At 45.6% G+C, this 23197-nt stretch overlaps 1 protein-coding gene and 1 long non-coding RNA gene across 3 annotated transcripts in view; both read right to left on the reverse strand.

The window, feature by feature from the left end:
* SHC4 (SHC adaptor protein 4) overlaps positions 1–12678 on the reverse strand; it is a 129750-nt gene extending 117072 nt beyond the window's left edge. Inside the window, exon 1 of one of the 2 annotated variants that reach the window (XM_037502439.2) lies at positions 11417–12678. In XM_037502439.2, coding sequence (XP_037358336.1) covers positions 11417–12019 — 603 coding nt within the window. In that variant the 5' untranslated portion in view covers positions 12020–12678. The remainder of the gene's footprint in view (positions 1–11416) is intronic. The other variant, XM_037502440.2, reaches the window with a different exon arrangement.
* A 131-nt stretch (positions 12679–12809) lies between these two features.
* Positions 12810–18051, reverse strand: LOC129145416 (uncharacterized). The gene is made up of 3 exons (XR_008550946.1): positions 18039–18051; positions 15587–15662; positions 12810–13453 (listed from the first exon to the last, which is right to left on the reverse strand). It is a non-coding gene; the product is annotated as an uncharacterized LOC129145416 (long non-coding RNA).
* Between the last annotated feature and the right edge of the window lie 5146 nt (positions 18052–23197).

The raw sequence follows: 23197 nt of genomic DNA on the forward strand, positions 1-23197 counted from the left end.
AGGCTTCTGGGCCCCAGCTAAGAGATTCTGATCCTGCAAATCCAGGATTGGGCTGGGAATCTGTATTTTTAACAAATACTGTTAACTGAGAAACTTTGGGAAATAGTAAACTTTGGGAAAAGCAAACTTTGGGAAAAGGTACAATAAAAAAAATTCAATGAAAGAAACATCTTTCCAAAATGCAAACTTTCACTCCACAGCACTGAGGGCAGGAAAAGCTGCCCAGTAGGAGGCCAGGAGAACAGGAATGGGGGCCAGCCTGGGAGCACCCAGGAAGGGCTATGGAGAGGAAGTTCCCCCAGTGTGGCACTGCAGGCTGGAGAAAGAATGCCAAAGGGAGGTGGTAAAACACCAAAATCAAAGTTAGTCTATTTCAAATTTTGGGCCCAACACTTCCGGGCCTTGGAAAGTCCATTCCCCTCCCTCTTCCACATAATAGTCTCCGTGCTGGGCCTCCCCGGTGGCACAGTGGTTGAACGCTGGGTTGCGGGGCTGCCCGCAGCCTCTGCAGCGCCTGTTTGATCCCGGCCACCGGGCGAGGGTCCCACATGGCGCACAGACCTCTCCTGCCGCCCGCTGTGCACTTAGCAGTGCACTTCATCAGTCTGCCTGCTCTGCTCTCAGCTCTGGCTCTGGTGAATTCTGACTGTACCCAGTGCTTGCATAAATAAATAAATAAACCTTTAAAAAAAAAAAAAAAAGTGTGTGCACCTACGGAGTCTGAAGTTTAAAAAAAAAATAGTCTCCGTGCTAAGCCTTTTATTCGTATTGTCTCATTTCATCCTCTCCACCTTCCCAAATGTATGAGAAAGCTTCTCAACTTTTGACACTATTGCTCTGGGAAAATTCACTGTCCCAAAGAAATGACGTACAAACTCACTTTTGACCCATAACATCTTCATAAATTGGAATGGTCTGGAGCTTCAATACCCTAAAACCTCTGTAACTCTCTGTTAGGATAGGGAAAGTCTCTGAGCTGAAAAGGCAGGATCTTCTCTTGGGGGGAGGGGGTGTCTCACCCAGTCCCCAGCTCTGCTCTGTGGCATAAAAGGAAGGAGCCTCTGTAATTTGTCCCAGAAGGAAAATGTTATCGGCTTTTCTCCCAGGAACAGGTCCCCAGCCCCATCTCAAAGTAGAGAAGCGTTTCAATAAAACCTCTTGTAAGTCACAATGGCTTAAAGTAATGGAACAATTACCATTCATTTCTATGGAAAATTTTTTGAGCATTTCCAGACCCAACAAATATCCTACCAAATAACATAAAAAACCAAAATTGCACTCACATATAGTAAGTGCAGGAATTACATGGTAAGTGCACAACTCATTGAAAGTATTTCCCAGGGAAGGAGGTCAGCAGTGTTGCTCACACTGTGGGGGAGGGGTGGAGAATGGGGCTACCTCTAAAAGAGCTGCCACAAAACAAACACCAGGAAAGCTCTTTTTCTGTAAAAGCAGAAATCCTCTTGCATTGCTTTCAGTTAGAAAACAGCTATTAGTGTAGGTCTTTCTTAACAAATTATTTAAGTGGCAGAATATGAGCATTCAGAAATCAAGAGGATACCTGAATTCGGTATTGAAAAATATAAGACAGGGCCGCAAGGGGTTAAGACGCAACCTAGGAAGCTATCTGCAGCCGCTGCAGTGTGTGTTCAATCCCCAGCCAGGGAGCAACCCACATGGCACAGCAGACCTCTCCTGCCTCGCCTGTTGCTGCCCTCAGCAGTGTTTTCGCGGTCTGTCTGCCTCTTCTGCTCCCCACTCTCTCTCTGGTGAATCCTCTCACCCTCCTGCACATCTGGCCTGTACCCCAGTTTTTGTATATATAAATAAATCTTTTAAAAAAAAAGAAAAAAGAAAAATGGAAGACAAAAGGGTTAGAAATTTCTTCTTATTTCAGTGCCACAGGTGAGCATACTAACCCATCTGCTTTTGGGGGCAGACATAGGGGTAATAAAAGTGAGCACAACTGGGTGGGACTGTGGTTAAGTGTGTGGTTTCTGTAGGGGATTGGTGTCCTAACTCTGAGGTGCCAGATGTCCAGTTTTATTCGCAATTTCTTGGTTTTCAAATGTTGGCAAGTAATACAAAAAAAAATTGTTTTTCCTAATTTGCCCAAACAAAGCATGTCAGTAAACTGTTGGTTTATGACCTCTGTGTTCCAGATTCTTTTTCTGGGTAGGCACTGCCTGTACTGTGCATTCCTCCCTCTCCCTGCGCCTCTCCCCCTCGCTCAATCCCATCAACCTCCCACAGGCCAGAGAATTCCCATCTCCACGGGAGAACTGCCTTTGGACGAGTTTTTTCTTCAGAAGCCTTGGCTGCTAGCATCTGACGCTGACAAATGACAGCAACGATTTAAACATCAGTGTCTCCCCAGGTGGGCCTCCAGCTCCTTTGCTCCTTTGTGCCCTTCTGCCATGTCCTCCCTTGCTCAGCATCCGCCAAGGTCGCTGGTGGCTCCTTAATTTCCAGTTCACTTGCTTAAGTCGTCTGTCCTGTCTGTGCTTTAGGGTCAGTAAATAGGAAGAGGCATTTGATACTGAGGGTCTCTGAGCATTACAGGCCCTCAGCCTGCATCCAGCCAGGCCCCCCAGAAGTGGCAACACCTCACAAGAAAAATGGTTAGGGGGCAGGTCCCCAGCTCAGATTCTCAGAATCTTATCAGAATGGATAAAGATTCTTGTCTGAAAATGAAGGCCTAAACACAGGAGTGCTTCCTGTCTTTAGAGGACTGTTAATATCCCTAATAATGAACTAAAGTCAGAGGCTATTCCCCCATTTAGTGGAACAAAATAAGCCCCCTGATTCATTGTGCGATCCTGATTACAGGCTTGGGAGACCAAAATTGAAATTGCTGGGGAGGGTGGTGAGGAGGGGGTAGGGCGAGGGAGGGAGCCCAGTGGAACATAGTGGATTATTGGGGCTGTGGTGGTGGGCATGTGTGAAAATATACATCTGTGGAGGTTTGACCCCCATAACCCCTAAAGTAAATGCGATGACATAACTCAACTTTACTTCAATAATAATTGGTAAGGGCCTCCCCTGGTGGCGCAGGCAGTTGAGCACAGCGCTGTGAAGCTGTCCACAGCCTCTGCAGTGCCGGTTCTATTCCCGCTGGCAGGTGAGAATCCCACATGGTGAAGCAGACCTCTCCTGTCTCGCCCTCTGCTCCCCTCAGCAGCGTGTTTCAGTCAGTCTGCCTGTTCTGTTCCCCGCTCTGTCTCTGGTGAATCCTCTCACCCTCCCACGCATCTGGCCTGTACTCCGGTTCTTGTATAAATAAATAAATAACTTTTAAAAATAATAGTAATAGTAATAATAATTGGGAAAAAATAAGGACATCTGGATAAAGAATAAAGTTTAGTTAATGATAAAAAAAAATGAAATTATTACCGGGTAGGCAGGAGAGGGTTTAGCATTGGATTTCATGTCATTTTAAATATATATATATATATTTTAATAACATTTCCTGAACACCTGAGCTTATGGTTATAAATTTATACTTACTTATCAGAGCTACAATATCAGTACCTTTCTTATGATTATCCCAACCAACATTTTACATCAAAAATTCAGTTCTTTAAGGTCTTACAATGGATACAATCTTTTAATGTAATGGCTATTTGGGGTTAGCATTGAGGCCTTCATCTTTTAGTCACTATGATCTAGATATTTCTTTTTTAAAAAAAAGATTTATTTACTTATGCGTACAAGAACTGGGGTACAAGCCAGAGATGCAGGGGTGAGGGGGAAGTGAGAGGATTCACCAGAGACAGAGTGGGGAGCAGAACAGGCAGACTGACTGAAACACACTGCTGAGGGGAGCAGCAGGCGAGACAGGAGAGGTCTACTGTGCCATGTGATCTCCTCCTTGGCCGGGGCTCAAACTCATACTTCAGTGGCAGCCGCTAGCTTCATAGGCTGTGTCTTAACCCCTTGCGCCACCCAATATTGACTTTAGAGTAATGGGAAACTGGATCTGAGAGAAAAGCCATACTGGGGAGATGACCCAAGAGGGCCGTGGAAGGTGAATGAAATGGGGCCCATCTGTGCGTGTTGTACAAGCTCTGCTCCAGTGTAGACCTGGTGCCATCCACGGTGACCTATTTAAACCAAAGGTGAAATTGGAAAAGCTTATGCACTTCGTTTCCTTCCCACCCTGCCTGCTCTCATTTTCTTTCTCACTGCTTTGTAAAGACAATTTACCTATGAGAAAAAAAGGCTTCATTCTAGTCTTTTCAAAAAGCACACATAGCATTTTACTCAAGTAGAGCTATTTAACAAAACACATTTAGTTCAGAGGGAAAGGGAGGGTGAAACAACAGGAAGTTCTTGTCTGCTCTCTACCACGAAGTTGCTGTGTGACTCAGGGCTAGTCACTTCACATCTCTGAGTCTCTGTTTGCTCAACTACAAAATGAAAAGTGTGGACTTCGGGACTCTCAGAATCCAAAAACTGGATTGGACAAGGGATCTTATGAGGGTTTAAAGAGAATAAGAGAACAATAGGTGAAATCTGCCAGGATGTTCCTAAATGATAGCAGAATCTACTTCTACTCCAAGAATGAAAAGGAAGGAAAATACAACAATGCCGAAGTGTCAGTTTTAGCTGGAATTATTTCCTCCTATCTATATTACATCTCTTTTAACCACCAATAACTACAAAAAAAGGGAAATTAGCAGAGGCAGAAAGTCATCTTTGTTAAATAACTCTGTTACCCAAACCACTCAAGTCTGTCTTTGTTTTACACAAACCACGGGATTGTCTTTTCAGGGGGTTCCTGGAGTTACAAATCTCCCTCTTTCAATGTTTGAGTTACCAGATTGTCCATGTGTGGGGCAGAGCCTTTTTCTCTAAGCATTTCTGTCCAAAGACACAAAAGACTGCTTTTATAGGCCTCACATTGGATGCCATGCCCCGGTGTGGCCTGGCCGGCTAGACCATGTGAGCAACACCACACTCCCAGAATCCCACCACCATACCCACACCTTCCAGCCCTGGCTTGCCTGCCCCCACCCACCCAGCCCCCTCCTCCCCCGCCCTGCACCTGCCTGCCCTGCATGCTGTCCCGGAATCCTACATTTGGAGGCTGTTCCACAACCTTCCTTCGCTCTTGCCTTCCTCTCAAAACTGACCACCTGTGCCCGAAGCAATATCACACACGTCTTTCTGCTTTACTGGTGAAGTGAGTTGAGTGTCACTAAGAGCAAACTAAAGACATTCCTTCTGTCCATGTGTTAGGGGGAAAAGGATGCCCCAAAGCAAATTCCATATAGGCTTTGTGGACTCCACCCCCACCCCAGGTCAAAGCCAAAGACACTGGGAACTCCAAATCCCATCACCACCAAAGGGAAGGTGGCTGGGACCTGAGGGTGGGGTTAAGCAGCCAGGTGGATACAAAAGGCAGACACGTGGGCTTTGGGGGCTCTCTCCATTTTTGGGCTCTTGGCCAGCAGCAGCGTCCGGTCAGCTCTGAGAGTGACTTTGGGGTTTCCAGGTCGTCGGATCGGGTAGGACGCATTAAAGACTTTATTTCCCTATTTTCTCCCTGAGTTGTACATTTTCCTTATTTCCTTTTCTCTTGTAAATAAACCTTTTATTAACCCTTTTGCGTGTGTCTGTAGTAGAGTATTCATAAGTCCCTTTAAAGCGCGCGGGTGAGGACCCACAGCCAGGAACCCGTTTAATATCGGGGTTGCTCTATAACACATGAACACAAAGGCATTAAAAATGATTCCCTGCAGGAAACTGACCTGGCTCTGTTTTCTAACCAAGAGAGATTCTAATAGGAGATTTCATACCATGGGAAAGAAACCTGGAGTCTCAGATCCTAGACATTTATACAAATTTCTTACTTTAAATGTGAGAAAGTCAGACCCAGAGAGGCGGGAAGGGACTCATCCAAGGTCATGCAGCTGGTTGGTGCCAGTCATTACTTTAGCCCAGATTTTTTAAAGCCTAGACCCATGTTCTCCTACGGAAAAGATAGCTGGGACAGAGAGAACATTGTGGGTCCCGGACTGCATCTAGTCTAGACAATAGACAATTCTGGTTTATTGGCTCAGTATTAAGATACCACATTAGACAAGGGAGGATGGATGATAAGAATACTCTGTGAGAGTTACAAAGGAAGTTAAGAAAATTCCTCAACACAAATTCATATTTACATAAAGCGAATATGCTCAATACCCAAGAATGCCCATGTGGGCAATAAATGTTCTTGGGGACTGCAAGAGGTTGAATTATGTTCCTCCAAAAAGTCTTAGTCCCCTGAATCTAGGAATGTGACCTTATTTAGAAGTAGAGCCGTGGCAGACGTAATCAAGAGCAGAGGGAGTCACACTGGATTAGTGTGGGTCTTCATCCAAAGCCGAGTGTCCTTATAAGAAGAGGGCGGTTTGGACATGGGCACACAGGATAGAAAGTCATGGGAAGATGGAGGCAGAGATTGGAGTGATGCCTTCACAAGCCAAATAATGCCAAAGATCTCTGGAAGCCAAGCAAAGTCAGAAGAGTCGAGGAAGGATCCACCCTTACAGATTTCAGAGAGAGCGGGGCCCTGCTGATAATTTGATTTCAGACTTGTAGCCTCCAGAATGGTGAGCAAATACACTTCTGCAGTTGTAAATCATCCTGCTTGTGAACTTGTTACAGCAGCCCTAGGAAACTAATACAGTCTTGGGCAATGGTTGGGCTGGGTTGGACTGAAATTAAGTAAATGAATGCCACCAGGCAAGTTCTACGGGTTGGGCCAATAATGAAGCCATCCTGCAACCAGCTGCTCCATTCACCAACCTCCAGGACTGCCCGCCTTGCTCAGAGGTGGGGCGGTGGGGGGAGGAGGGAAGAAGAGGAGCATTGAAATGAAACAAGCCTCAATGGGAATCCTAAGTCTGTTCCTTCGTAGACTGTAAAGTGTAGGGGAGTTAATACACTCCTGGGGTCTCAGCGTCATCGCTGAGAGAATATAACCTTCTTCATAAGGCTGTTGTAAGAACTACTTGTTTCTTGCAACAGCTCTGCAAGAGTTAGCTTCTTTGCCTTCTGCTTTATTGAGTCTTGGAATTAAACTAACTGTAGGCAATTTGGGGTTTGGGGTGGGAAGAGGAACCAATGTTTTAACAACACCTATGTGGAGACAGAAGCCCTAGAGTCATTAAATGTTGGGGCTGAGGGACACCTTCAAGACCATATAGACCAATCCTCTCATTTTAGAAAGGAGCATGGGTCCCACTGGATATTTCCCATATTCACCACAGACCATATTGAGCACCTGGGAGAACTCTGTGAATGCTTGTAGGTGGGTAAAGGGACTTGGGAAGCCCTCATAAAGAAATGAAGCTTAATCCTGATGGTAGGCATGAGAGTCACCATCTGGCCTGTTCCACAGATGGAACTATTTTGCTCAGTCTGGGGTCTTGCCCCCCATTTATGGCTCAGTATCTCTCAAAGAAGGGTTTGCTAGCCACCTTCCTGAAGAGACCTTGAGGGAGTTCAAGGTCAGAACTTAAATAAAACTTAATCAAAAATAGGTGCTCAGGGGCCTCCCCATGGCGCTGCGGGTTGAGCACAGCACTGTGAGGCTGTCTGCAGCCTCCATGTCACCAGTTTGATTCCAGGCTGGCCAGGGGGATTCCCACATGGCGCCACAGACCTCTCCTATCATGCCCGCTGCTCCCCTCAGCAGTGTATTTAGTCCTTCTGTTCTGCTCCCTGCTCTGTCTCTGGTGGATTCTCCCACCCTCCCACGCCTCTGGCCTGTCCCCCAGTGCTTGTCTAAATAAATAAATCTTTTTAAAAAAACAGGTGCTCAGAATTTATAAAATATTTCAGCTGTATAATTGACTCTACAGCAAAAGATCAAAAGAAACATCATTTTTTCCAAAGGCTATTTAACCTAAAGTAATTCTAAGCTTTAGATGGCAAATACCATCCCTATTTTGAAAACAAAAGGTGCAAGAGAACAAGATAAAGAGTAGCTCTAACCCTGCCATTAGTTACCCAAAAGGAATACAATATCCTCCATTTCACCCAAGCTTTTCTTCCTTCTCTTCTTTTATTGCTCTCTCTAGCACTTATTACCATAAACACATTATATTCACTTGTTTGTTTAATCTATCCACTAAAATGTAAGTTCCCCATGGTCTCAGAACTGGTCATTTTTTATTCAGCAATGTATCCCCAGAGCCTGGAACAGTTCCTATGGCAAAACTGGTTCACAATATATATTTTTTGAATAAATGAATGAACAGATAAACAAATCAGCCCGCACAGGGAGAGGATCAGTCACATATGTTGATAAGGAGGTAGAATATGTAGTTGCTTGTGCCTTCAAAATTTGCCCCTCTATCCATCAGCTATTAAGAATCTCTCACTTCTCTGCTGATTCCATCATCACAAAACAACTTTTGATCAACTGTGTATTTCCCTACAGATAGAAGAACAGGCATCAACATTTTGGCTCACTTGGTACAATGTTTTTTATCAATAATAAGTTGGCATGTCAATGTTTGAAATTGGTTCACATCTCAAAAAATTCCAAGGAACAGGATAGAAACCTGTGGTGAAAAGAATGGCTGGGGGTGAGGGGGGTGTCGAGCGCTTGTGGGCCACTTATCTGTGTGACCTTAAAAAAAAAAAATCCACCTCTGGGCTTCAGATTCCCTATGTAGGCATCAAATTTGATGATTCTGGGCTGCTTCCATCATTATAGAATTCTATAAAAATTATTAAAGTAGGCTTTTCTATGGAGTTGACTTCCTAAGAGAAGGAATACAATATCCTCTATTTCACCCCTAAGAGAAGGGTGATCAGGGGTCGTGCCCTGTCGATTGGCAGGGTGGTACAGGCCACGAGGGTCACAGGATGAGACTCTTCATGGGGACAGTTATCAGTGCCATGAAAAGACAGATGGTGTCCTCATTAAAGATCTAACATACGGGCCTCCCCGGTGGCGCAGCGGTTGAGCGCTGGGTTGCGAAGCTGCCTGCAGCCTCTGCAGCCGGTTCGATTCCCGGCTGCTCCCCGGCCATCGGAGGAGGGTCCCACATGGCGTGCAGACCTCTCCTGCCGCCCGCTGCTCCCCTCAGCAGTGTACTTCGGTCCTTCTGCCTGCTCTGCTCCCCGCTCTGGCTCTGGTGAATTCTCTCACCCTCCCACGCTTCTGACTGTACCCAGTGCATGTATAAACCAAACAAACAAATAATAAATAAATAAATAAATAAGACATGCCTCTAGAAAAATTAAAAAAAAAAAAAAATAAAGATCTAACATACTAATGGAGACCTTCCCTAGGGGAAATGGAGATCACACATTTTCACATTCGAAAAGTGAAAGGAGGTGAAGTTGGTGCAAGGCAGGCGCAGGTAGAGGACATCTAGGTGACATGGGAAGGCAGGGGCAGAGTGTAGTTTTGGAGAGTCGTTCACTTTCCCATTAGCACTTGGCAGTTACTTACGCTTGACAAAGGAGAATGTGCCCATGAACCTTTAGTGGATACATGAGACTATTTCCATGATGAGCCACATCACTGTGGGGAAGAGCAAGAGCTCAGGATCTTTCTTTGAGGTCTTAGTTACCCATTCACCAAGGTTGCCCCAAGTGTGCTCTCTCTCCGTCATAATTTGGCCTGTCTTGAAAATATCTGTTACACAGTTATTGGGTCATTTCTCAAATTTATACTCTCAGACCAGAACTCTCACTTGATGCCAGTCTTAGAGGTCTGCCTGCCCACAAGTTATAATTATTTAGATATCATTCCTTTAAATGTTGTATGTCAAAGGCAAACTCAGCACACAAGTCCCCTCCCCCACTCACTGCTTCTATCGCTGGCATCACTAATCCCATTCCAGGACTTAAATTAAAGTTACTTTTTACTCCTCACAAACCTTCATCAATAATGTTCTCTAAACAACCACAACTGACCAATCTACCCACTGCTCAAGAAATGTCCGCTGTATTAAGTCCAGGGTCCCAAGACCTGACCCTCACCTGAGATGAGGCTTCTCAATGAGTCTCCTGCTATCATTTCCTTTCTCGCATTTCCGCATAACCCATGTTCTCAGCCCTCATGCCTAAACTCCCTCAGTAGCTTTCTTACTCACCTTCTCATCTCTATTTTTTTTTCTTACTGCTTCAGTCCATCTCAAATAGACCTACAGATTGATCTTCTTATGACTGTCATCAAGTCAAAGTATGCCTACAAATCTATGAGGGTTCTTGTTTACTAATCAGGGTTTATAACCTTTTCATTCAGTATTTAAAAGCTTCGGTCAAGGGTTCCCTCCTCCCCAAACTACTCAAGGGGTACATCTGTCTTCATTCTACTCCCATCTGGTAGAGCACCAGCTACATGATTGCCACTCTCTCTAGCATCCCCATCTCCTTAGTCAAGGCCAGCATGTGTGATGCAGCTGCCACAGTGATACCTGCCTCTTGCACTTGGCTCAGAACCTTGCCCTGCCAGGGATGGCTTCCTTTCTGCCAATCCATATCTGACGTCTTCCAAGAGGCACCTTTGCTTGCATTTCCCATTTGAATGAATCTCAGACCATACAACCTTTCCTTTGTATTCTTTTTTCCCTGAATTCTATAACATTCTTGCATTGATCTTTACTGCTAAGTATTATTCTCTTACTATTTCGCATGCATTCACTGATGTCCTGGATTAAAATGTGAGCTCCAGAAGGGCAGCAGCCATATTTTCTATTCTTTCTTTGCCCAGTTCTAGAATGGGTAGGGGCAGACAAAAAACTAGTAGGGACCTTAATTTTGCACATAAATCATGGATGATTTATGCAAAATCATCAATCATTTAGTGCAAAATCCACTATCCACTACATAAGCAATAATGATAGAGACCAAAAGTATGAACCATAGACTTAAGAGTAGTTCTTTGCACAAGCTAGAGATGAGGTCATGTGTTGAGAAGTGTTTGTTAAATGTGGAATTAATTTTTTTAAAAATAATTCAAGTCTCTGACACTATGTATTCTTCCAGCCCAGAAATCTCTTCTGACGTGCAATGGCTGGTATAAACCTTCGGGTCTCAAACACTGAACAGATTTAAAAGTCTTAACTCTCTTTGGCCAAAATGTTAGGTCGAGGGGAGACAAGAAGATGCCATAATCGCTGTCCCTGCAAGAACTTACCTCCATATCTGGCAACTATCTACAGGTTAGACCAACTCATGTCCTTAAACCAAAAGTTGTCTGACACCAGTACAAACCAGGTATTTGCAGGGAGACTTGTAAGCCTTGCTCCCTCTTCCCTTGATCTGGTTACTCCATATCTTGTCGGATCTAGAGCCCAGTCAGGTGAGATGCAGCCCCTTGCTACAAACAAGCCAAAACAACCCACAGAGATGCCCCTTTCCTCAGGAGTTCTTAGAAAGAACACAGAGAGGGAACTGGACTTACCCTCACATAGTAGTTCATGCCAGTCCCCAACAGGTGCTGCAGAAAGTGCCTGTCCTGCCTGCTCCCGGGGGCTGGATCCGCAGGCCCAGGGAAGGGACAGGCATGTGGAGTTAAGGCAGCAGCCCGGTGCCCCGCCAGCTCCCGCTGGGACGGCGGCGGCTGTGGCTGAGGTGCAGACCCAGCCCGATTTAGACTGGTCTCTGGAGAAGCCGGGCTGCTGGGAGCAGGCTCCTGACTTTCCTGGAGCTTCAGCCGGGGCACCTCTTTGGTACCCAAACAAAAGTTTTTCAGACTCAGCAAGGTGGCGGGGTTGGCCAGCTTCACACTGGCCAGGCGAGGGATCAGGGTGCACAGTGGGGTGGGGCTCTCCTGGGGCGCCAAGGTGGCATCTTCAGCCGGCAGGTGAGGTGCTAGGACGGGGTAGGGAGGTTGCTGCGAGCCCTTGTTCCCGACTGAGCCTCCTCCGGGGCAGCTTTCGTCCAAGGAGGTGATGGACTCGTTCCGAAAGCGGCTGTATTTGGCCCTGTGCAGCATCCCGGGGTGTCCGAAGAATCCTACATACAGCACGAGTCCTGCCAGGCTGTCCTGACCGCGTTCTCGCATAGCCTTGGCAGTGCAGGAGCAGGGTACTGTTGCATAAACCGCCTAGTCTTCTGCGAGATGCACCACCATGGGGAACGCCTCAGCGCCCCGTGCAACTCGCGGCGGCCACCTCTCCAATTGCGCTCTCGCCCTGCGCCCGCCTCGGCTCCCGGCCCCTTCTGGGTGACAGCCCAGGGAGACGACGCCTCCCCAGCTGACTCCAACTCCTCCTGGCCCCGGCGGCAGCACCCGGCGTTCTCGCCTAGGATCCCTTGCGGGGGAAGCCCCGACCCAGCCTCGGGGCGGCGGGGATCGCTCACCGCCAACTCTCAGGCTCAGAAGCCGGCCACGTTGCCAGCGGTGCAGGCGCTTTGCAGAAATATTGAGCGCCCCCCACCTCAAGTCTCCCCTTCTGCACACTGGAACTTTCAAACCTGCTCCCTCCGGCTCCCAAAGGGCGGGGCAATAGCTGGTCTATTAACCCTTTATTTGTTCCAGGGATTGTTCGTTTGCAAAAGGAAAAAAAAAAAAGAAACTGCATAGATAAGTCAGAGGTCCTTCTGCCTGAGCTGGTTGATTCTGATGGCTGACCCCTCTGGGAAGAGCTTGTCTTGCATCCCTTCTTGGGCCACGAGCCCCGGAGTGCTAGGGATGGGTGCTGCTCCGTGGTTTTTTCTGGACTGGCGAGGCCTCGGCGTTCTTCAGCTCTCGCCCAGCCTGCCCACCCTCGCTCCAGCCTCCCTCCCTCCTGGATTCCTCTCAGAGGCTTTTTCAGAGCCCATTCGCAGCAGAAGGAGAAGATGTGCTGGAGGATACGCAGAGTGTTGAAATTTTTATGAATGAACTTTGCTGAATGAATTTCTCTCTGTGTGTGCAAGCTAATAAATCTGTGAATGAAGCTGAGAATAGCTGTAATTGACTGATGGTCCCAGGGGTGCTTGGTTTTTATCCAATCAGATGGCAGCTTGATGACTCATGCACCATAAATATACTAAACTAGTAGCCAGGCGAAATAAAGCTGGAGGAAGAGATTTTATATTGTGATAGCTAACGAAAGGGTTAAGAGGAAAGGGAATCTTGACTACGAATCGTCAGCCAGTTGGGGAGGAGCAGGTTAAAAAGTCTACTTGTTGAGACGCAGGGAAAGCCAAGCAGAAGAGCTAAAAATTAGATCCATTGTTCCACAGATAATATTAGGACTTATGGTACATAACTCCTGTGGGAAGCCGTGATGCATTTTTCTTGGAAACATAGTTCTTTTTTTATTGATTGCTGGTTCCATCTCGGTCTAGTATAACTTCCTGTACCTATCAAATGCATTCTGAAGGCACGATGACAACTGCAAGAGGCTGAGCACACAGGAAGCCAGGGATGGAGCCGGGAAAGGGAAATGCAGGTTCTTTCAGGAATGGAGACTAGGAAACTGCTGGAACACTGGAAGGATGTGGACATCACCTACCAGGAGAGACAAGAAAATCTCTGCTGAAGGTTACATTTCTCAAGCTAAAGGTTTTTGCATCTAAAATTGTTTACTCATTCAAAAATTAAAATAAACCAGCAGTCATGGGAATTACGGGTGCCACCTTCATTGTCTTGCTGCCCATGTGCCCCCTTAAGGTTCATGTGTATTCATGACTCTGTGGCCTGCACTCCCCTGGTGTCCAAATATAGGTTCTGAGTTAATGGTAGCTTGTGACCAGCTGAAAAGGCATCATGGCTGCTTTCCTGCTTTTCCCAAGAAGTAGTACACCTTGCACATCTTGTTTGCTAAACCTAAGGAGATGTGTTTCTCCATAGGAAGTCTTTTTGCATCTCCATAAACCTTCCTGTACTTGATGACCTCTTCTTCCCAACCCCAAATTGGCTCCTGATAAAACTGAAGGGTGTGGCTCAGTGAGTTGGTCCTCAAACCCCCAGTTTGAAGAGACAGGCTCTGGGAAAAATCTGGAAGTAACCAATTTTATGCCTCTTACTCAATTTTCCTCTCCTCTTTTCCCTCCCCGACCCCTTTCTGCACCCCTCCCAGGGATCCCTTCCTTGCTGCCATAGCACAGATTTTGTGGCCTTAGAAAAGTTATTTCAAGGGCTTATCCCTTTAAAGCACTTGGCACTAAGCTCCCTGGGCGACAGAGAGCTCTAGTCCAGATCCTAGGCCTGTCACCTCTATGCTACAGCAAAGGCAGTCGAGACTCCAGTTTACAGTAAGGCCACCTGGTTTTACTTCTTTGTCCAAGCTCCACAGCTGGTGAGTGGCAGGTCTGATATGGAATCAAGTGCTGACTCACTCCAACTGCAAGCCCTTGACTGCTGAGACACCAGCCAGTGTGTGCAAGAACCTAGCTTCTGGTGGTGCAGCAGTTGAGCGCTGGGCTGCAAACCTGCCCGCAGCCTCTGTAGCACAGGTTCGATCCCCGGCTGCTCCCCGGCCACCAGAGGAGGGTACCACATAGTGCGCAGACCTCTCCTGCCGCCCGCTACTTCCCTCAGCAGTGTATTTCATCACTCTGTCTGTTCTGTTACCCACGCTGGCTCTGGTGAATTCTCTCACCCTCCCGTGCTTCTGACTGTACCCAGTGCTTGTATAAATAAATAAATCTTTAAGAAAAAGAAAGAACGTAGCTTCTACTCTGCACATGCTGAATGTTCGTTCCTGCCTCCTTCTCCTTGAAGATTATATTTATAAAATTCACCCTAAATACCTCCCAAGATTGCCAGGAGAAAAAACATGAATAATAGATAAGAAAAACCATTATTGTCATTAACCCATCAGGCACCATAACCTCCCTCATTGCTGCCTTTGGAAAGCAGAACTCTGCTTAGAGCAGTTAGGTGGGCCTCTATGACTCTGAGACATCCCCCCTGCAAGGGCACCTGCTGTGAATCAACAGGAACGCTTCTTAAGGGACAGCACATCCTGGCTGGACTTCTTGAGAAAAACAGGCAGGTTTAAGCAAGAGCTATGTCAGACCGGGCCAGGCCAGTATTAGCCTGGTGCTGCTAGGATTACTTAGAGGACATGGGTAAAAATGCCTGTCCAGCTTTTGGAGGTAACCCAGCGTGGTACTTGGGGTGGAGAAAGGGTGTAGTAAAGAGTGTACAGAGGTAGATATAGAAGAAGACAGATATAACTCTGGGGGCTGGTAAGCCAATTGTTCCTTTGGAAGAAAGTAGAGTAGGGAGTGCCGGCATGCTAGACCACGAGCTCTCCTCCTCCAGCCACCATTGCTAAGCAGCTCTTAGCAGACTTATTCCTGAAGAACCATCACCAGGCAATACCCAAGTCTGAAGAATTTTTACTGAGGATGAGTCTGTGAGTCTGACAGCCCATCCGTCAGGAATGGGCAAACATCATTGCCCAAGTTCTATTTTGGGGGGTAGAAATTTCCACAAGATGATATTTATATTAAGCCCCTGCCAGAGACCAAAATGCCATTTTTAGGATGAGAAAGTAAGATGGTGAGGAAGGGTAGAGCGCAGATGAAATGGCTGATAGGAACACACCTCTCTGGTGATTGCTGTTGACCCCAAGGGGCTTTCCCAGAACCAGGGCAAGCTAGAAACAGTTTTGGAAAATAGACATTTTCTTACCTGTTTAAAATAAGATAATGTATCTGGAGTGTAATATAAGGAGTTAGGCATCATGTGCTTCTGACTGTACCCAGTGCTTGTATAAATAAATAAATAAATCTTTTAAAATAAATAAATAAATAAATAAAAGCTTAAAAAAAGTAATGGAGTTACTTAGGGTCAGTTGCAAATCACACCACACACACACACACACACACACACACACAAACACACAGTGACTGAAGTTTAAAAAAATGCATCTCTTGGAGGTGAAATGTCCAGGGATATTGTCAACACCTGGCTATCACTAAAGTATATCTTTTGTCCTCATAGATCAAAATTGCTGAAAAAGCTCCTGCCACTTACAGTCCAGGCATAAAATGGGTCAAAGGACAAGAAAGGACATCCCACCCTTCAAAGAAATATCCTGGAAGTGCAATCCAATGTTTCATATCAGCCAGAACTAAGTCACATGAAGTCTTCATCTGAGAATAAAGAAGTCTTTTGTCCAGGTACATTACTCACATAAAATCATAGTTTGTGACTGTTGGAAGAAGGAAATGGACATTATGGTAACAGTTTCTGCCACAGTAATATCCTCAGAAGATCTTCTACCTGGATAGAATTTTTTTCTTTTTTTTTTGTGGGACCCTCGCCGGCGGCCCGGGAACGAACCGGCGCTGCAGAGGCTGCGGGCAGCCTCGCAGCCCAGCGGTCAACCACTGCGCCACCAGGGGAGGCCCAGGATAGAATTTAAAGTTAGTATAGGATAGAAATGTCCTTGGTCAATGCGCTGCATTTTCTGCTTTTGCCTGTGTTCTCCTGCATGTGCACACACACACACACACACACAGGAAGCTTTGAAATGACCTGTGTAAAAACAGTTACTGATGGAATAGAAACTTGCTTCTGCATAACCAGTGGGGTGGGTGGGCTCTAGGCCTAAGAAAGCTGGTCAGGGCTTCCAGAGCCAGCAGCAGGCAGTGACAGGAAGTGGATCCAGGCCCCTGCAGATGGCAGTGGACGTGGTTACCTGGGGTCAGAATTATCTTACAAGAAGGAGTGAGTGGGTGTTGGACAGGTGGTCAGAACACAGTCATCAGGAGGTGTCTGACTCAGGAACAGGATTCTGATTCTAATTGCAGATTGACAAGAGAAAAAGCCAAAGACCGGGTCCTGGACGGACTGAAACTCTGGCACTGTGAACTGGTGAAACGAAACTTCATTTCCTGTCTTCTTCTTTACCAGGAAAAACTAAATATTCACTTTCTCAGGTTTCTTTGCAACTGCAGGAGTTGCGGGGATGTGACACAGTTCTGGCCTGTGACGTATCGTGAAAGTCCTATGGGGGCTTCTGAAACATCCTGATAAAGGGCCACAAAACTGGAGCCTGTGCACCAATCCCCTGCCCCTGTTTTCCTGTCTTAAGATATGTGACATCTGGAACTGCAGCAGCCCTATTGCAACTGTGAGGGAACTGCCAACCAATTTACCAAGCCAATGGTCTTCACATCATTGAATCACTGAAACAAGATTAGTAACCACCTCTGGATTTGTTGTTATTGAGAAAAAAAAATCTTCACTCCTCTAAATCTCTCAAGCAACTCTTAGCTGTTACCTGTTACTTATAGGTCAAATACAGTGGCAAGACTAGGGTGAGTGAGCAGAGTGAGCAGGGCCAAATCCAAAAGGCCCTCAGTGATGTTCATGTCCTAATACCAGGAAGATGGCAACAGGAACTTTGGAAATGTGACTAAGATTACAAACCATAAAATGGGAAGATTAACATTCAGGCCCAATATAATCACGTTAGTCCTCCGAGCAAAGAAGCTCCCAGCTGCAGTAAGAACTGCAAGATTCAAATCAGAAAAAGGAAGAGAGATTTGAAGCATGGATTTAACTTGTTGTTACTGGCTCTGAAGAAGGAGGAAGGTTGCCATGAGTCAAGGAAGCGATGAAGGACCCCCAGTTGACAGGAGAGGTCTGCTGGGCCTTGTGGGTTAACTCCCAGGCGGGCTGGGGATCCAACTTGTGCTGCAGTGGCTGGCAATAGCTTGATAGCGCTGTCTTTAACCCCTGCACCACCAGGGAGGCCCCTGTCCATTCTACTCTTGAATTGCTGTATGGGTTTTATGCTCAAATTTCCATTTGTATACTGGTCAAGTCTTGATTATCTCTCACTGAGACACTCTCTCCACCCATCCAGTGCATTCTTATCAGAATTATCTTTCCTTCTAATTAAAAAGAATGATCACATCAATTCCTAGATTAAAACTGTTAATGACTTGATTCACAAAATAAAATTGCAATCCTTCACCACAGGTAGCCCCAGTTGGCTTTTCAACCTCTTCTCCCATCCTTACACCTTGAAAATTCTATTTCTAGATTGGAAATTCTAATACACCACGCTATTGGCCACTGACTGAGACAAAGAAAGTCCATGGAAAAATGAAGGTATCCTGGTACAACTGACCTGAGAAGTTTGGCTGATACCACCCCCCACCATGTACCCACTACCCCATCTTTTTCAGATCCCAAATATCACATTTTTGAACTTCTCAAAATATGTTCTCATATATTGCATCACAATGGGACAAGTGAGAGGTAAAATTCTAAAGTGGCATGGATAGTGACTGCCTTTAAATACAGTTGAAGTTGATATGTAACTTCAAAGTCAGACACATTCCCAAGGATAATTCAGTAAGTTTTGTTGAGCCTGTTACACAATGCTTCAGTATAACACTGAAAGGACATATTGCCCACCTCTTTACCTATTTCCTAGTTTATAATGGATTTTCCTACATGCATCAGTGGAGGTGATCAAACTGGAGAAATTTCAGGCGTTAATGAGGCGATCCATAAGGCCAGATTAAATCCTACTATTGTGCTCATCCCTTTGAAATCACCTGTAAGGATATTTGCTGATAAAGCAAATAATGAAATTAGAGAACTTCTCAGAAAGCCTAACACCACCTGTTCCAAGATAAAATGTGACCCACTGGATTCACTCTGGCGACTCAAGTCTAGCCAAGACCTGGAAAAGTAAATCAGGCCTATTGTCTGTCCACCATTTCCAAGAACCACCCAGGTAACCTGGTTACACACATGCGACCTGGAATAGGAGAAAATCACTGGTTCAGGAGCAGAGAGACTTGAATTTGAATTCTAATTCAAATCCTAATTCAAATTCTACTTATCAGCTGGCAATCTCTAAAACTCAATTTCCTCACTTCTAAGTGGATGATCTTAAGTATCAGTAATAATGGCAAATACTTGTCTATGAAAAAGATTTTTGTCCCTTTAGACAGAAATAGAAATAATTTAAAAGGTTCATAGGGAAAGAGGTGACCTTATAGTAAGAGTTTTCATAAAGATAAAATTAAATACTGCCTTTTTACTTCCAGATTGCCCTTTCTATCTGGTGTGTGTGATAATGTCTTTTTTATTATGAAGTAATGTTAATCAAAAATAGGAGCTCTTAATGTGGCTTTATGTGGGAGAATCAAAGTTGCTAATCCTATGTCCCTCTCCAAGTGGTTTTTGATACTTCTCCAAGACCATTATGTGTGAATTTACTTTGTGAACTAAAAATATGTGTATAGAGTGAGTTTTTTTTTTTTTAATTTTTTTTTTTTATAGAGGCATGTTATTTATTTATTTGTTTGTTTGTTTGTTTTGTTTATACATGCACTGGGTACAGTCAGAAGCGCGGGAGGGTGAGAGAATTCACCAGAGCCAGAGCGGGGAGCAGAGCAGGCAGAAGGACTGAAGTACACTGCTGAGGGGAGCAGCGGGTGGCAGGAGAGGTCTGCGCGCCATGTGGGACCCTCTTCCAGTGGCCGGGGAGCAGCCGGGGATCGAACTGGCGCTGCAGAGGCTGGTTAGCTTCGCAACCCAGCGCTCAACCGCTGCGCCACCGGGGAGGCCCATAGAGTGAGTTTTTATTATTGTAGTCTGCAAAGTTCTCATAGCTTATATGATGATAAAATTGTCATCCAGTTGGCCCCAAAGGTCCCAAAAGAACCCACATGAAAGCAGCTCCATCCCCCATTTCCTGCCCACCCGTCTACCTCCCCAGGTCTCTCACGTGAAAGGAAGTCGGTGCCCAAGAGGCACATGCACCTCTGGGTTAAGCCCTGGCCTTCTGTTCAGGACAAGAGTTTCATCACAAGACTAATCTCCAGTGGGGTAAGTGATAACACAATAGACCCTCCTTCTAAAATGGCTAAGGAAACCCCCTGGCTTCAGAATCAGTGATGACACGGATGAATCCAGTTTGCTGCAGGAGAGCAACCTGGGGTGGGGGGCAGGGAAGAAGCAGCTATGTTTGCGTGCTAGCTGGGATATCTCAGGGAGTCCTGTCAGCCTTTGAGCTGACTACACCTTTTAAATGCCCGTCCACTTTCCATAGAAGTTCTTCATTGAAAGAAATAAAAATAAGCCAGAGTTGAAAATCAAATTCACCCATATCCCAATTTAGACACAATCCAATGAACATTTTCATACATAACCTCAGTATGTTTTTTCTACAGATAAACACTTTTTCGAACAAAATTGTTTACTAATTGTGCATCATTTTCTACCTTCTTTTTTCATTGAACAAAAACCCCCACATTTTTCCACATCACTGAATATTCCATGCTATTTCAGTGGCTGTGCAGTACCATTGTGCAAATGTGTCATAATTTAACAAATGGGGATGGGGTGAGGTTTACACTTACACACACTTACACACACACACACACACACACACACACACTCTGTAAGACAGTGGGAGTTCCTGAATGGCTGTCCATTAACAATGCTAATTGCAGCCTCTAGCTAAGGCTCTAGGAATATTCACCAATATTCACCCTACCAGTCTGTCAACTATCTGCATATTTGACATTTTTATAAGATTTGACTGAAAAAAAAATGTTTTTCAGTATTCTCCTATACATCCCTAACTATCTTAGAATGAGTTCCTAGAAGTGCATTGCAGAGGGTCAAAGTGGATGCCTGTTTTCGAGAAATGGGAGCTGGGTTATCAGTTTCCCCGCATGAACGCTGAGAGGTGGGGGGCACCTCCCTGGTTGGCGCAGCGGCCGGGAGCTGCTGCCCACCCCGCAGCCGGCGGAGCAGCCCGGCAGCCGCGCCCGCGCCTTGGCACCGCCTCCCTGAACAAGACCAGCGAGCGCCAGGCTGCCAGGCGCGCAGCATCAAAGTTGCAGGCGCCCTGAGAAGAAAAGGGCCTGTGTGCGTCCACGAAACTCAAAGCCCTTCTCCAGGCACAGCACTCCCGGGGGAGGGGAGAAGGCGCTGCAACTGGGTTTCACAGTGTGGGCAGTCAGGCTGTGGGTGCCCCTCCGGGACAAAAGGGCCTCAGTGCTGGAGAGAGCAGCCCCGGGGCCTGGTGGCAGCATAAAGGAAAGCTGTGTCCCCGCAGCACTCAAGTTCACCTTTGTCTTCTGAATCCAAGTCAAAGGGAGGTTACAGAAGAAGCCTGCAGGCTCTCCTCCCTCCTCCGGGGTCTGGTCGATAGGAATGGCCAAGTTCTTTCCCCAAGATGCTGGGAACTGAGATGAAAATAGAAATGTGCTTGCCTGCTAGCTGGGACAGTGGTCAGTGTTTAGGTCAATAGCTGCATCCTCTGGCCAGGGACAGCCAGGAGGGGGAAGCCAGTACAAATTACTGGAACCGCTGGCCGGAATGGGGTCAGGGCAACATGCTACATGGCTCTAAGAATTTACCCTTGGGGGGACCCTTAAAGGGGAGTGGGTGAGACAGGACTGCCAGGTGGATGAGTTTCCTTCCTCCAGACCCTAACCACCTTCAGAAGTACAGATGCTGCTACTGCTTCTCCCCCAAAAAACAAAGACTTGGCTCTACTGGTACCTGATAACAGCCCATTGGTCAGCAGGGGAAGGTCAATGTGGAAGGTTAAAGGCTGCCTTGCAATTGACCTTTGTCGAGTCTCCCTCTGGACTGAACGCAAGATCAGCGAGTTGAAACAGGTCTCTGTTGGCACCTAAGGGGGAAAAAAATGCTGTTGACTGAACCACCCCAATAATTCCAGTGACTTAAAGCAGAATGAGAGATAGTTGTAATGAAGAGCAATCCACAAGCATGATCCCCAAAACACACACACACACATCCACACACCCCAGTTACACATAAATTTTGTGACCTTACAAAATAGTTGAGATGATTTAAAAACCATCCTAGGAGAGACTAGGTGACTATGCTAGCAAAGAAATATGCTAATACACAAGTTTTGAATCCCAAACCTGAGTCTTGTTCCTACTTCTGCCACTTACTGTCTATGACTTAAACAGTTAATTTCCCCTCATTCAAATGCCTCACCTGTAAAATGGGCATATATGTTGCCCTAAGTGTTGCTGTGAGGATTAAATGAAAAAAATATATGAACATCCTAGCACCGTAGTAAGTTTTCAAATAAAGCTCATTATTTACTTGTTTTTCTTAATTTAAAGTCTTCCTAACAGTCTTCCAAATGGATTTGAGGTTAATAGCAAAAATATAGAGTACACCATACATAATAAATGATTATTTTCAAGTTTTGCTCTGTATAATTCTTTTCATCTTTTATGGGAATGTATTAATCTGTTCACTTGTAAAATAAATATATTAAGAACCAAGTGAAGACAAATCAGAAGGAAATTAAGTTGACAGCAGAGGTGAGAGTAGAATAAGAGTTTGACAGAAAGTCAAGTTAACTTGCTAGGAATAGGATGTCGATTTAATTCCCAGCTGCCTATCAGCTAGACACAGAGGGAAACACGGTCATTTGAGTAACTCATGGTGTCCACTGATGAAAACAAACTTGTTTCTTAGGATCACAAGCTATTCTTTTTTTTTAAATATTTTATTTTATATAATTCTTATATCGTTTTTCATTTTTGCACAATGTATTCATTTTCATTTTGGTTATGTTCCCCATATAATTGCACACCCCCCCTTATTTTGACCCTAATCCTTCCTCTCCCTACCCCCTCCCCCGTAGTGTGTCTCTGGTTTATAGTTGCTGATCACAAGCTATTCTTCTAAAAGATTCTTCTGAAGGTTTTTGTGGAAGTAAATGCCACACTTTTGTGAATATCAGCAAAATTCTTTAAGGGCAGGGTGAGTGCTGCATCATTACTTTCATAATACTCCCCTAGGATGGCTAATGTCAATGTGCATCTCAGCAAGGGCAGCCTCCAAGCAGCTTGCCTGTACCATCCCTGCGCCTTTGCCTACCATGGCAGCGCTGCCTGCCTGATTAGCCCTTCATGGCTGGCACCCTGATACATTCACTCTGCAGCAATCCTGTGGCTGACCAGGGCCTCCTGCTAGCAGATGGCTGGGACTCCAAGCCAGATGTTTACACCTGCACACTTGACTGCACCAACATCCAGTAATTCATGGGCAGCTATACATGAACCAGAGAACAAAAGAGACCTATTGTCTTAGAATGATCATATCTCATGAGCCAGCAGAAAGCTGATACGAAACAGAATACCAGAGGACAGCTAAGTTAGTCGTGGGTGAAGAATTTGGGCTGAGGAGGCAAGAAAGAAGAGGCAAGCAAGTTTAAGGAATAACGAGAATGCCAAGAAATCATTGGGTAAATCACCTACACTTAAGGAGGAG

This window comes from Talpa occidentalis, unplaced genomic scaffold (assembly GCF_014898055.3).
Source record: "Talpa occidentalis isolate TD23 unplaced genomic scaffold, MPIMG_talOcc4v2.1 talOcc4.11, whole genome shotgun sequence".
Lineage (NCBI taxonomy): Eukaryota > Metazoa > Chordata > Mammalia > Eulipotyphla > Talpidae > Talpa > Talpa occidentalis.